The sequence below is a fragment of the Anolis sagrei genome, chromosome 1, assembly GCF_037176765.1.
Source record: "Anolis sagrei isolate rAnoSag1 chromosome 1, rAnoSag1.mat, whole genome shotgun sequence".
In the NCBI taxonomy this organism is placed as follows: domain Eukaryota; kingdom Metazoa; phylum Chordata; class Lepidosauria; order Squamata; family Dactyloidae; genus Anolis; species Anolis sagrei.
In genome coordinates, this window is record NC_090021.1 from 41,132,210 (window position 1) to 41,146,691 (window position 14,482).

General features: G+C 38.4%; 1 protein-coding gene across 1 annotated transcript in view; it reads left to right on the forward strand.

Annotated features, from left to right (window-relative positions):
* CAPN13 (calpain 13) overlaps positions 1–14,482 on the forward strand; it is an 89,394-nt gene that overhangs the window by 70,206 nt on the left and 4,706 nt on the right. Inside the window, exons 11-13 of the mRNA XM_067462573.1 lie at positions 3,768–3,904; positions 7,628–7,639; positions 10,169–10,332. Of these exons, the coding sequence (XP_067318674.1) occupies positions 3,768–3,904; positions 7,628–7,639; positions 10,169–10,332 (313 nt within the window). The remainder of the gene's footprint in view (positions 1–3,767; positions 3,905–7,627; positions 7,640–10,168; positions 10,333–14,482) is intronic.

The following is a 14,482-nucleotide window of genomic DNA, read 5'->3' on the forward strand; positions in this document are numbered from 1 at the left end:
TCATTTAATACAGTTGATAAAAAGTGTTTCAAAAGTCAATATGAAATTAGGGGCACTGACATTTCATTTCTAAAGTGTTTCTAAAGTATCGTTAGTAAAAATTTCATTACTATAACAAGGGTAACGGAATTTTGTCACTTCTTCATTATAGTAATCGAGCAAGTGGGGAAACTTCAGGGGCTCCTTTCTCTCTCATTTTTACAGATATTGGGGTGAAACTTGCTACAATGGTAGAACACATTTACTACTGTTTGCCCATTAAGTTTCAGAATGTTTCACTTATCCACAGATCTTTGGAGAATTTTCAACATTTGTATAAATATCATTTTTAAAAGAAAACGACAAGAGCATCTCCTTGAATTTTCTATACAATGACACAAGATAAGACGGCTCGGAAACTTCAATTGGTCCAGCGGGCAGCAGCTAGGATGCTAACTGGAGCTCATTATCAGGAGAGGTCAACCCTCCTGTTCAAGGAGCTCCACTGGCTGCCATTTATTTTCCGAGCCCAATTCAAGGTGCAGGTGCTCACCTACAAAGCCCTGAACGGTTTGGGACCACCCTACCTGCGTGACCGCATCTCCATCTACGAACCCACATGCTCACTCCGGTCATCTGGGGAGGCCCTGCTTGTGATCCCACCTACGTCGCAAGCGCGCTTGGTGGGGACACGGGACAGGGCCTTCTCTGTGGCAGCCCCCCGACTTTGGAATGCCCTTCCAAAAGAGCTTCGTCAGGCCCCTACTCTAGCAGTTTTCAGAAGGAACCTAAAAACTTGGCTGTTCCGATGTGCCTTCGCAGATTAGGAATCCCCATCCCAAGTCCTAGATGCACTTTAGCACAACTATTGTTGCTGCACACCGCACTTTTAATCTTACGTTCCTCCTGCCATCTCAGCACTTTTAACCCTGTACCCCATTGTGCTGGCCGAACCAGTTTTAATAGTGTCTTGATGTATTGTCATTGTGGTTATTTTGCTTAATTGTTTTGATTTGCTTTGTTTATTGTTGTGTTATGTTTTCTATTGTATTGTATTTGAGGCTTCGGCCCGTGTAAGCCGCATCGAGTCCTTCGGGAGATGCTAGCGGGGTACAAATAAAGTTAATAATAATAATAATAATAATAATAATAATGGGATCATTTCCCTCAACTTTTGGAAGTATTCATACATCTACTGATTTTAAGGATATTTTAAAAAGTTTTGTCAAGAACATGTTTTTTTTTAAAGCCTGCAATAGGTATCTCATTGAATGTCTCTCATATAGAACTTCCATTTAGGGATTTTTTTTCCCAGCCTAGAACCAAGATTTACTTATCAGAAGTATCAGTCAGTCCTCCTCTTTGCAGATTCAACAATTTCTTGGAACTCTGTCTGGCTGTTGCTACAGAGGGATAAATCTCTCCTCTAATGGAAAAATTGCACACCCCTAATGATCGGTGTAGACTCCTATAGTTAGTTTTACTTCATTGAACTATATTGAACTGCATTATATGAGACTACACTGACCATACAGTGCAGTTTGAACTGCATTAAATAATCAGTGTAGATGGGGCCTGATTAAATTTCATTTGTTCATCATCACAAAAACATTCTTCTAGCAAGCAAAGAAACAAATATATATATGGACTACACCCAATGGCTAATATAAAAATGAGAACGATGAAGAAGCTCAGCTCTCAAGGAAGAATAAGAGACGTTTTCCACAAGATCTGTGATATCAAAAGGAAATTTAAATCAAGAATGAGATCACTACATGATTAAGCAGAAACAAAAAGACGACAGATGCATATATTGAAGAAAAATTTGAAGAGGAACCTACACATTTAGAAAGGAAAGTCAAAGCTGCATTCAGAGCACTTTGAAGATATAAATCACCAGGAATAGATGGCATACCAATAGAGCCACTTCAAGCTACAAAAATATGAAAAACAAAACAAATTGGAAATGCTTAATACAATCCCCAAGAAAAGGGGTACAAGGGATTGCAGTCACCGCAGTGCTATTGCATTTTTTTCCCATGCAAGGAAAGTGGTGCTCAGTATTCTATAACAAATAATTTTATCTCATGTGGAGAAAAAAAAATCAGAACAAAAGAAGCACTAGGAGTCAGATTGCAAATGTACATTGGATAATGGAACACATCAACAAATTTCAGAAGAAAATTGGCATGTGCTTAATAGATTGCAGCAAAGCATTTGTTATTGTAGATCATGAAGAACTATAGATTGCTCTTAAAGAAATGGATATGCCACTACATTGGATTATACTGATGCATAACCTGTACTCAGGATAAGAGGTTGCTACTAAAATAGAATACAGAAAAATTGAGTGGTTTCCAGTTAGCAAGAGGGTCATGAAAGACTGTATTTTATCATTTCCCTATTTAGCTGGTATAATGAATACATGCATGCACACACATATGTATGTAAAGTAGGAGTAGATTTGGAGGAAGGAGGCCTGAAAAAATGGAGGAAGGAACACCAAAAACTTAAAATATGCAGATGACATCATATCACTAGCATAAAATATCAAAGCATTACTTGTAGGACTATTGAAGAATATCAAGTAAGAAAGGGAAAAGGCTATTGTGGCCAAGGTGGTTGAGGGATTCTGGAAGTTGCATTTTTAATACTGTTGATATCATCATTGTCATTTTAATTTACATTCTACCTTGGTGACTTACATTTAAAATAAATGCAATTAACTATGAAAAGTGAACTAGGATGCATCTACCCTATGGAATTACTGTAGTTTGACACCACTTTAACTGCCATGGTTCATTGCTATGCAATCTTGGGATTTGTAGTTTGATGAGGCGCCACCATTATTTGGAGAAGAAGGTTAAAGACTTTGTAAAGCTACATCTCTCATAATTCCATAACACTGAGTCATAATAGTTAAAGTGGTGCCAAATTGCATTAATTCTACAGTATAGATTCACCCTAAGTCAAACATCTCTTCCAAGTTCTGCTACTTTCCAGGTCATATGAGTTCTAGTACTTTTTATATATCAACACTTTTAATGTTGGTTTTTTGTGAGTTTTCCAGGCTGTATGGCCATGTTCCAGAAGCATTCTCTCCTGCTTCTGGAACATGGCCATACAGCCTGGAAGACTCATAGCAACCCAGTTAATCTGGCCATGAAAGCCTTCAACAGATTCTTGACTTTTTGCAATTGTGCTGGGTACTGGGTAGGTACTAGAGAGACAGACACCCTGAAGGATAGCATGTTACCTTGCCTCTCCCAGGAACCCTGAACATGTTTAGCAAAGGTAACTGGTACTTTCCAAATCAATAGAAGCTTTCCAGATTTTAGTTTGAGTAATAAAGGAACTATCCAAGGTGGTGAACCACTTTCCTCAAAGATATAGAGCATTTGGAAGCTAAGCCCTGATTCAAACTTGTGGGGGAAATTTCCTCTGAAATGGTGTTGCGGACTATATTTCAGAGGAAGGCAATGGAAAACCACTTCAGCATATTCATCATTGAACAAAATTCTATGATATTCATGGGGTTGACAGGCAAAAATACACACAGGTATACACACCCACACAGCTATATACACTTTGGATAACTCATTTAATGCACAGACTATAACTTTGAGTGGTTTCCCTGTACTACCCACATGGAATCCACTAGCCACCATGGCATGTGTGTGTGTGAGTGGAAGAAGACATCATAAAACAGATAAATAAGAAATGAGGTCTTCATATATGCAAGCTAGGTTACACATACCTGATAACCAAACTCATTATTCTCGTTATAGATAGCCTTTCCAGAAATCCTCAATATTTCATCCAGGTGCCAGAGCCTGAAATGAAGAACTACAATCTTGTAGTAGCACTTTCACAGGATCCTAGAAATGATACGGACAGAGTGCACATCGGCTTTATAATTGTTAGAGTAAGTAATACCAGTTAACTTTTTAAAAAAATAATAAATATATTCCTCTGTGTCCAAGGTAAATGTCACAAATGATTTTCCTCTCTTTCCTTTCCATTCCTACAACCATTAGAAGATTTTCTCCTCTATCATCTTGCTTTATAGAGAACAAGAGTTGTGATGGCAGCAACAACAATAGTGATAGTGCTGCAGCAGCTGTTGCTGACAGACAGAAAAAACTAATAACAGGGACTGGCTTCCTAAAATGAAATTGTATCCACCCAGGGAGAAAGCAACTACAGTCTCAGGTGTGTGAGCTTCAATCTAAGAAGCTTCACTGCTGCTCATGAGCATATTTCCTTAGCTGTGCTTGAGTGTGTAGACAGACACTTTTCTTTCCACATTTTTTTGCCAGATTATGGCATAGGTTCATTTAACAATCTCTCTTGCCCCTGTATCATCAAACTTTTTTTTTTAAAAAAATGTGGTGAGTAGTGCAGCCTTCCCAAGTCCAGTGGGAGTAATCTGTGCAGCCCCTGGACTTTGGAATTGGAAGTAAAATTTAAACATTGGAAACTTAAGTGAGACCTGTAGCAAAATGTTGCTGTGTTTATTGAAGTTTCAGCTGCTCACTGCACTCCATCACTTTTCTCTACCCCCCCCCCCCCCAAACAGATACAGTAATAAATAAGTGAGCATTGCCCATTGCTCAGTCTCAATTTCTTCTGTGGAAAGGATTGCTATTGCTTTAGTACCTGTGTTTTTTTTAATATAAAAATGGTACTTTTTTCCAAAAAACATCAAGTACCTTGACCAAACTGTTGTTTTTCTATGCCCCCCATTAAAGGACATTTAATATAATGCCAAGTTTTTAAACTTTGTGGGGTTTTAAAAATACATTACAACTGTACCCTTGGTTCGCTTCTGATACGATAAATAAATACCTACCCACCCTTTTCAACCCCACGGGGGACTCAGAGCGGCCTTACACATCAGCAACAATTTAGCTATTCATATTGCAAATATGAATCTGGTTTGCAATATGAGATGCAGGGTACAGTTGTAATTCATTTCAGTAGCAACATTAAACCGTGGTAACAAGTTTTGGAACTCAAGTCTTGCATATCTGTTTTAGAATTTGAGTGTTTTTACAACTTGTTTCCTTAGAGCTCTTTTTTGCTCAGTAGATATCATCAATAGGATGGTTAGATCAACAGCTTCAAGTAACTTCTTGTGGAAGGAAGGCCTTATAGTCGTTACAGAGTTATTCCAAAAAACCATTTATAGACTCAGAGTGTTGAAAAATTATTGTTAAGAACACAATATCAAACCCAATATACTAAGCAAGCATGTAGAAAATAGCTGGAAGAAGAAGACAATGAGCCATACATTTCTGTATACTTAAAGTTATCCTTCTTTCTCTAATCTCACTGGATTTACCCTGGAGAAGGGAAAGGAATCAGGAAGCCCACAGGATAATGTAGCTCCCATCACCCTCAGCCAGAATAGTCAGCAGTGAGGGTTGCTAAAACTTGCAGTTCAACAACAGCTATAGGCCTGCATGATTTTCAACCATTTTGTAGAGCAGAGATCCTCATTTTTTAAAAAAACAGAGGACCAAGTCGTCATCCCTCAGACTGTTGGGTGGGCAGACCAAAATCTGAAAAAAAGAAGAAAAAACCATGATCAAATTCCTGTGCACACAGTACATATCTTATTTGGAGTACCAAAAAAGGAATGAACAATACAATATTTAAAATGAAGAACAATTTTAACAAACACAAACTTACCAGTATTTCAGTTGGAAATATGGGTCTGCTTTTGGGTGATGTGATAGTCAAGTTAATTAGGATTGTTGTTGTTGTGTGCTTTCAAGTTGTTTCAGACTAAGAGTGACTCTATGTCTAAATTTTAGGGTGGGGACAGTAAATGACCCTGGAGGGTGACATCTGGCCCAGGGGCCTTAATTTGGGGACCCCTGTTGTAGAGTAACTAGTTTCATTATTACAGTTTAACTCCCTTTGGCATCACATTAGTTATCATGAAGGCTACAGTCACAGAATAATTATTATGGTTCCACTATTTTTCATCTCTAGATTTATTTTTAGCTTCACATCAACATTGCTGTTAGGTCAAATGGCAAATGTTCTCCTTAAGGCAAGAATAGCATAATGTTCCAAATATAGTAATTAGTTGCTACTTTCTTTTAGATGAAGAGAATGCCATTTTAGTTCCAGACCATTACACTTCAACCAATAGGAAGTTAAATTAATGAGATTTAAACCATACAGTAGTGCTTAGAACAAAGAGTATGAAATGGTTGCATCTTCCCCCATGACAACCAGTAAAAGTTGTCAAGGAAGTACAAAAATTTCCCATTTGATCTCTCCTGGTTTGCTTTTTTTTTGTAAAAGGCCTGTCCTGAATTTTATTCTATTCAGGGATACTAAAAGTATGGCAAAATGCCTGCGAACATTGAGAGTCACAGGAGGAGCAGGCAACATATATATATGTATATACATATACATTTGTACACACTGGGGCCCTCGGGTCTAAAAAAAAAAATCCAGGAGGGGATATGCTAGCCTATGGCCATTCTTTGTCCACTTCAATACATAACATAGAAAACCTCCAAAATGTAGACAGAAATATCACAAATCTAAGTAGTGGTTTATGTCTCAGCTAAGGTACTGTGTTGCCACAGCCTTGTAGTTTTGTGGCTTTGTATGTTAAATACTACTGTGGCATTCTAGTCATGGAGAAGAGATGGCAAGAAAAAGCATTTGCGCAGAGTAAACAGGAAATGCTATCTGATCCGAGAGAGTTATAATTAGCACTAAAATAATTAATTGAGTAATCAATATGGTTAATTTATTCATTAAGCACAGATTTAAAATGTGTGCTTTTAATTAGATCTTAACTGGACTATCCCCTGAAAGGATGCTTAGCGCTAATGGCATCCTTGTAAATATTCTGTGGCTAGGGTCTCAGGAGCACTTTAAAACGGGGGCGAAAAATCTAAACTGCATTGAATTTCACACTTACTAATGTGGCAAAACCTATGTTTAAACAACATTACAATCTATGGCCAGGGTTTTTGTAGAAACATATGCTCACATTAGTTTACCTTACCCTTGTAGGGGCCCCTTATCAAGTGCTGCTGGGGCTGGTATTGTCTTCTTTTCTCCATAGCGCCCCCCCCCCCAAACTTACTGATAAGCTTCCATAGTCATTCTCTGCTTTGAAGAGAGTGGGCTGGCTTGGAAAAGTGTTTGACTATGTCTTCATAGTCAGATCTGAAAAGATCATACCAATGTTGAGATCCCAGGAGGATCAATGTCATCGTGTCAGACTATGGAGATGTAGCCATGTACTTCTCTGGTCTTGGCCAATTGCCATGTAAGTGCAAAATGGTCATGTGAAATGACTTTATGGACTTGTTAATATGTCGATATATGACTCAGCATAGTGTAGGTCCACATGTTTTTATGCTATGCTTATGGGATGCAGGACTGAGAATTGATCTGCAATGGAGGACCTTGTCTGAGAATCCTAACACTGTTGATGTGACCATGCTGCTTAGGCAGAAAATGCACAGGAAAAAATATATTTTACATTTCAGCTGAAATTTCTCTCCCCACTTCCCCTTCCCCATAATTTAACTTATTTAATAGGTTCTAGACTCTGAGTGTTAATATCACAGGTCTAGATGTTCATTATTATGTTTTCTTTTCTCTCTTTCAGGTTACATCACAGGTAAGTTACTTGTTTTCATTTTCTTTTATTGGATTATTGGCCACTTCTTATGGATGAGTGCAGGTTTTAATACAAATTAGCAGTCACCTTTCCCAAGATTGTAATGTAAGCCTTTGGCATCTAGTTGTTAATGTAGATGACATCTTGGCTAGGTTTCTTCTTCAGTAATCAAATATAGCTTTAAAAAATCAGATGGAACTAGAAATAATTTCTTTCCCAAAGAAACATTTTAGACCCTTTGAGAACCTAAAGATTGGGCCTTGAATCTGTTTAAATATGTGGTTTTTAAAAGTTAACTTATGTAACTTATTTACTATGCAGACACATTTAAACATTGTCGTGTCTGTATGCCTTTCTGAGAGCTTAATATATAGGATGAGATAGAACTACATAAATAACACTATTTGGACTATTCATTATCTTCTTGGTGTGCTGAACATTTGAGCTTGCCTACACCAGCCAGAAGTCGAACCTGGATGTTCAGATGATGTCCAGAGACTTTTAGTCCATAACACTGGGCAAAATAGACTGAGCCAGTTTAGCTCCACATTCAACAAAATCAAAACTCTGGAGCAGCCCTGCACTTTGGAGTGAGTGTAGACAGCAGACTAACTCCAAGGGAAACTGCTTTGCTGTCCACATGGGTATCCCTTTCACTGTCTTTGGTGGTGTAGTGAAAGTGGAATGGATCAGGACTATGCCTTCCCCTTTACCGCAGTGGTTGACTGGGGAGTCTCAGTTTTTTGAACATCTTTTTTGATATCAGCAAAAGTATCCAGAGACAGACAAGAGCTCTTTGGAGCTCTCCAGATGGTTGCTATGGCAATAATAATAATAATAATAAAAATATATTTATATCCTGCACCTATCTACACAAGTGGACTCAGGAAATGATAGGACAAGTAAGGATGACAGACCAGTGGGACCAATGATTTTGGCCTTTTCCTATTCCCCCTCTCCACCACTGCCATTGGTCAGGGGTGGAATTTCTGAAGAGCTCCATGGCATCTGGGGCCAGTCCAAAGCATTTCTGTTCCAGACTAGCCCCAGATTGTGGTATGGGTCTAGATGAACCCTCTGTCTTTTCTCTACATCCCTTTCCTAATGATATGTTTTAACTGCATTATACCTCCTCCTCAAGCTTTGAGGTGGATAAGAAATAATAATAATAATAATAATAATAATAATAATAATAATAATAATACATTTCTAATCAGGTCAGAGAATATAAAGAGTTTACTATGGTAATAATTAAAATTTAACCATATTTGTTTTTAATTTTGTAAGCTTCTTTGAGTTTCAGGATTTTGGGGAAAAAGTCAAGATATAAATTACAGAGAGAGAGAAAGAGAGAGACAGAGACAGAGACAGAGACAGAGAGGGAGAGAGAAATATAATACTAATAATAAAAATGTTTCTTGTGGATGAGTAGCTATCTTTCATGGAAGTAGTAGACAAGGGCAATTAAGATTTGCTTTTCATGTCATTTAGGCCTTGCTAAAGATTTACATCTGCCCAAAAAAATCTCAAACATATAAATTTAGTTGGTGGGCTTCACTGGAGGGAAAGTGAAACAATAATATTACTGCCAAATATCAATGCCATAGAATAGATTTTTATTTCTGGTAACAGTCATACAAATTAAATCATGTTATAAAGAGATAAGGTGACCAGTTAAAATATCCCTAACATAATAATGGCATTCTAAGTATCCAGGACAAAAGAAACACATGAAAGGTGTGATTACTTTCAAATGGCTATTTCCATCTAGGTTTGTTGAATTTTTAATGCAATATATTTTTAAAAATTCAGGCACCTCTTACATACCCCTTTAAATTCAACTCTTTTATATCTTTTCATGATAAAAGCTTATATTCTCTTTTTTCCCCCTTCAAAAAGGCATGGCTCATAAATTATTGTGTCACTGTGTGTAACCATTCTAAATGGGATTTATACACCCCAGTGTATTTGTAAGAATATGTTTAGTCAGGGTTTTTTATTATGCTGTCTTTACATGTCATCACCATAATAGCTGTTGGATTTTATTTATTGTTATATCTTGATGAAAATATTGGAACAGCAACAAACAAGACAGGCTGTGTTACTTTCTAATGGTAATGGATGTAAGGTTCCCTGTGTTCAAGAAAGTACTAAAGATGTAAATAGAATCTTCCAAAAGATTTCCAAACTGTCTTGGTGACAATCCTGAGCCTTTTTGTAGGTTATATACAATGCAATCCTATGCATATCTACCTGAAAGTAAGTCCTAGCCTGTTCAACTCATTTTTCTTCCAGGTTAACACATGTAGGACTGTACTGTTGTATTCCTTTATGGGGCCTTAAACACTACACACAGACTAGTTCAGTGTTCATTTCAGGATGAAAAAGAGGTAGTCCCACAAAAGGCTGTAAACACTTATTTTTCCATTTCAAATTCTTATGTTCTATGGACAAATAAATTGGATGAGGATGCTCATCATGGTTAATTATTTCAGCTTGGTAGGTCATTTCCTCTTTATTGAATCTTAGGGCAAAACCATAGTTAACTCTACAAAGCTTCAGCCACAGCGAGATGTTGTTAATTGCTTTTACTTGAGCCCTGGGACTTACATCATTATTCCAACTACAACGCAAGAAGGTGAAGGGACTGAGTTCCTCCTACGAACCTTTCTAAAGAGTCGGAACAATTTCAGGTAATTTTTTTTTGTGAATAAAACACAAACTGGAGTAACTAGAAAGAACCAAATCTTCTTACAATTATAATGAGGGGCATTTGACCCTTTAGATCAGTGGTTCTTAACTTGTGAGTCCCCAGATGTTTTGGCCTTCAACTCCCAGAAATCATTACAGCTGGTAAACTGACTGGGATTTCTGGGAGTTGTAGGCTAAAACACTTGGGGACCCACAGGTTGAGAACCACTGATCTAGATCTTTGTTCACAACTGCAATGTCAATCGTTCTCAACCTGTGGGTCCCCAGATGTTTGATTTAAACTAGGGTTCTCAAACGTTTCCATTTTGAAACAAAAGTTTATCATGAAGCTTCAAGAAATGTTTATATACTATATTATATATGCTCTCTCTCTCTCTCTGTGTGTGTGTGTGTGTGTGTGTATCAGGCATAGGCCGGGCCAGTGGCAGATGGATGGAGAGAGTATTTTTGTGAACTAATTCACACAGTGCAAAAAAGGAAAGAAAAAACAATATAATATTGAAAGTGAAGAGCAATTTTAACCAACATAAACATAACAGAATTTCAGTGGGATACCACAAAGGCCATACAGTCCAACCCCCTTCTGCCATGCAAGAAAAACACAAACACTCCCTGAGTGGTGGGAAGAAAATAGAAGTTTAGAAACAAAGAAAATGGGGGAGGGGGGAAAGAGGAGGATGTGACCAGCAAGAAAAAGTCTGTGCAGTGAGGGATGTGGGGGGGGGGGGGGGTTGTGCCCTGGGATGAACCTGTTGCTGTTTCTAGCAGCTCAAAACTTTAATTTTCCTGCATTTCTCAGGAGGAGGAAAGAAGAGGAGGTGGGAAGCAGCATGGTGCTGGGGAGTCCTTCACTATCACCCACGGAGCCCCAAGGGTTCCACGGAGCACAATTTGAGAACCCCTGATTTAAACAACTTCCAAAATATTTATTAGATATTTTATCGGTTTTTGTAGACTCTGACATTTATTCAGAGATGTCCTACTTGACAATGCCATTTAGTTCCAGTATTTGAGAGTTGATAATGGACAGTGTTTGATATTACATACAGCAGCAGATTACATTTGACAGATGACAAAACATGAAGTTGCTAATCTGACACAAAGATTCCTTGTTAGAAATCCCAACACAATTCTCTCAAAAAATGTGATGCTTGGCTTTTGTATAGTAGTGTGTGTTATCAGATAATGAGATACTCTGTCACATCTACAAGAAAGAACAAAGGCAGAGAATTAATAGATGTGATCTCCTGATTACATCATAAGGCATTAAGAACAAAGTAAAACTAGACTTGCTTCATCATAGATGAAACCCAACTAGTAAAATGAGCACTACAAGCAGTCCCCAAGTTACAAACAATTTTTTAGATTTGTTCTTAAGTTTAATTTGTTTGTAAGTAGGAATAGGTACATTTTTAAGTGCAACTCCACTTTATATAGCATAGGGAAGGCTTAACACTCCTGGTGTGTTTGCCTTGATGTCTGTGTCCCTGTTCAGAAGATTTCACCTCACTTCTTGTCCCTGTGATAATTGGATTTTGAAAAATCCGGCGTGTTGTGGAAACAAGGACTGGTGACAAAGTTTCAGTTGAGACAGCTTTTCCCCATAATAACTCTTCCAGGCATGAATTTCCCTTCCTAGAGATAGATTTCTCTCACTTCCTGTTGTCTCACCCCCGTTCTTCACTATAAGTCATTTGCAAGTCAGATGTTTGTAACTCAGGAACTGCCTGTACGGGCAAAATTGGACCCATCATGACTGGTTCCTGCAAATGCCTAGGATTTGCTATGGAGGATTGTGAGGTCCCCTGGGCAGGTGAGGTGGATTCAAGAAGCAGGGCACTAGGGGGAAATCTCATTCTACATGGAAACAAGCTGACTCGGACCCCTTCTTCACTGCATTATATAATCATTGAAGACACATCTCACGTAGTTTAACTGCTTTATATGAGTCTACACTGACCTTATAATTCAGTTTCAAACTGCATTTTATGGCAGTGTAGATGGGATCTCAGTCTTCAGAAGATTTCTAAGAGTTCTTTTTCTTCTGTTGAGGTTTTCATGGATGAGTATGAGTTCATATTCTTAGGATTCTAGGAAACCAGTGTCAGAATCATGGCTAAAACATGGAAACCCACTGGGTCACATTTTCTCAGTTTCAGAAGCAGCCAATGGCATCCCATCCTATAAACAAATCTTGCCAGGAAAACCCTGTGATGGATTGCCCTAAAATCAGTTTATGTCTGAAACAACTGGAAAGTACAAAACAAGACACTTGGATAGAATAAAGAGCTTTTCCATAGCTTGAGGAAGTGGAGTATAAAAGCACTAGTTCCACTGTGTAATTAACTGGTTATATTATTAAGTTCTACCAGTCAGTCTTCTGGTGGTAAATGGTCTTCTTCCTTGAATGGTTCCTGTGTACAAACATTTCCCCAGTACCTCTCCTTCAATCTTCACCCTAATCCAGCGATCACTGTTGCCTCAGGTTCATCACCTCCGGTGACACTCCAGTCATTATCACTCTTTCTTGAAGACTGCCTCCTTTTGCTTTGAGATCTATTTAAGCCCTGGCCTTGAGCAATCTCATTCCTTGCCTGCAAACATCTCCCAGCCTTTGCTTCTTCTACATTTTTAAAGCTTCTTTGAACCACATTGTATTGCTTCTAATTGTTTCCCTTCTTCCACTATTTGAGTGTGTGCTTTGAAATCGACTGTCAAGTTAGATGACTCCTGCCTTCTTCCCCTTTCACTTTCTTCTCCCTGTGTGTGCTTTTATATACCCTCCAGTCAGAAACCTCAAATCCATCTGATTATTAAAGGGTAGAATTCCATCCCCTCAACTGATTTCAAATAAGAAAACAATAGATGAATACAGAATGTTGTCATTTGTGCCAGTCACAGAACAGGCCACTTTTTGATTCTATTGATAGCCTATTCATGCATTAAAGATATTAAATGGGAAGCGGAGATTGTGCTAGTTTCATTTTCAGTCTTGTTGCTTTTCTCATTGTTTTCCTTACATATAGAAATCTCTAGATCAGTGCTAATTATTTATTATTTATTTATTTGCAGCATTTATATTCCTTCCTTCTCAGCCCACAGGGGACTCAGGGCGGATTACAGTGTACACATATATGGCAAACATTCAATGCCAATTTTGACATACAACACTCAGAGGCTCAGAGGCTATTTATTCTCAGAGGCTATTTAACTTTTTCTGGCCACCAGGGGAGCTGTCGCTTTCATCGTCCATCTGCAACACTGATGAAGTACTTCCGCATTCCCCACATGCTTTTTTGCTGGAGTGCTTTGCTGGAGTCTTTTTTATGGCCTCATAAATTAGTTAATTTAGCCTCCCCACACTTTAAGGTGGTACCTAATTTTCCTACTTGACAGATGCAACTGTCTTTCGGGTTGCAAAGGTCGACAACAGGCTACACAATTGGTTGGAAACCCACTCCAACCCGGGCTGGCTTTGAACTCATGACCTTTTGGTCAGAGTGATCTTAATGCAGCTGACACTCAGCCAGCTGCGCCACAATCCCGGTGCATCTATACTGTAGAATTAATGTAGTTTGACACCATTTTAATTGCCCTCGCTCAATGCAATGGAACCCTGGGAGCTGTAGTTTAATAAGATCTTTAGCCTTCTCTGCCAAAGAGTGCTGGTGGCATCACCAGATTAAAAGTCCCAGAATTCCAAAGCATTGAGCCATGGCAGTTAAAGTAGTGTCAAACTGCATTAATTTTACAGTGTAGATGCACTTGATAATGGAGATTCAGGATCCCCATCAATGAAGGTAGCTATGAATTGTTGAGCTAGTTCGGAAGCACAGGGCTAAAAAGCTATCACCGCCCAAGACTGCAGCTGCTTTATGATTTTTCCCTCCACCAAAAAAATCCTTGAGGAAAGAATCATAAAGTTTCACAATAATCACATCACATACAAAGTTTTTTTAAAAAATGTAACTGGCAGAATCTGCCAGCCAGCATGATCCCAAAAGGTAGCTTTTCTGAACTCTGCTTGTGATGCCTCCTATGTAGTATTCTGGCACAATGACTAGAACAACACAGCTTTTAGACACCCTGCAGAACTAGGGGGAAACCAGTGGTAGGCCTGGAGCTTTGCCA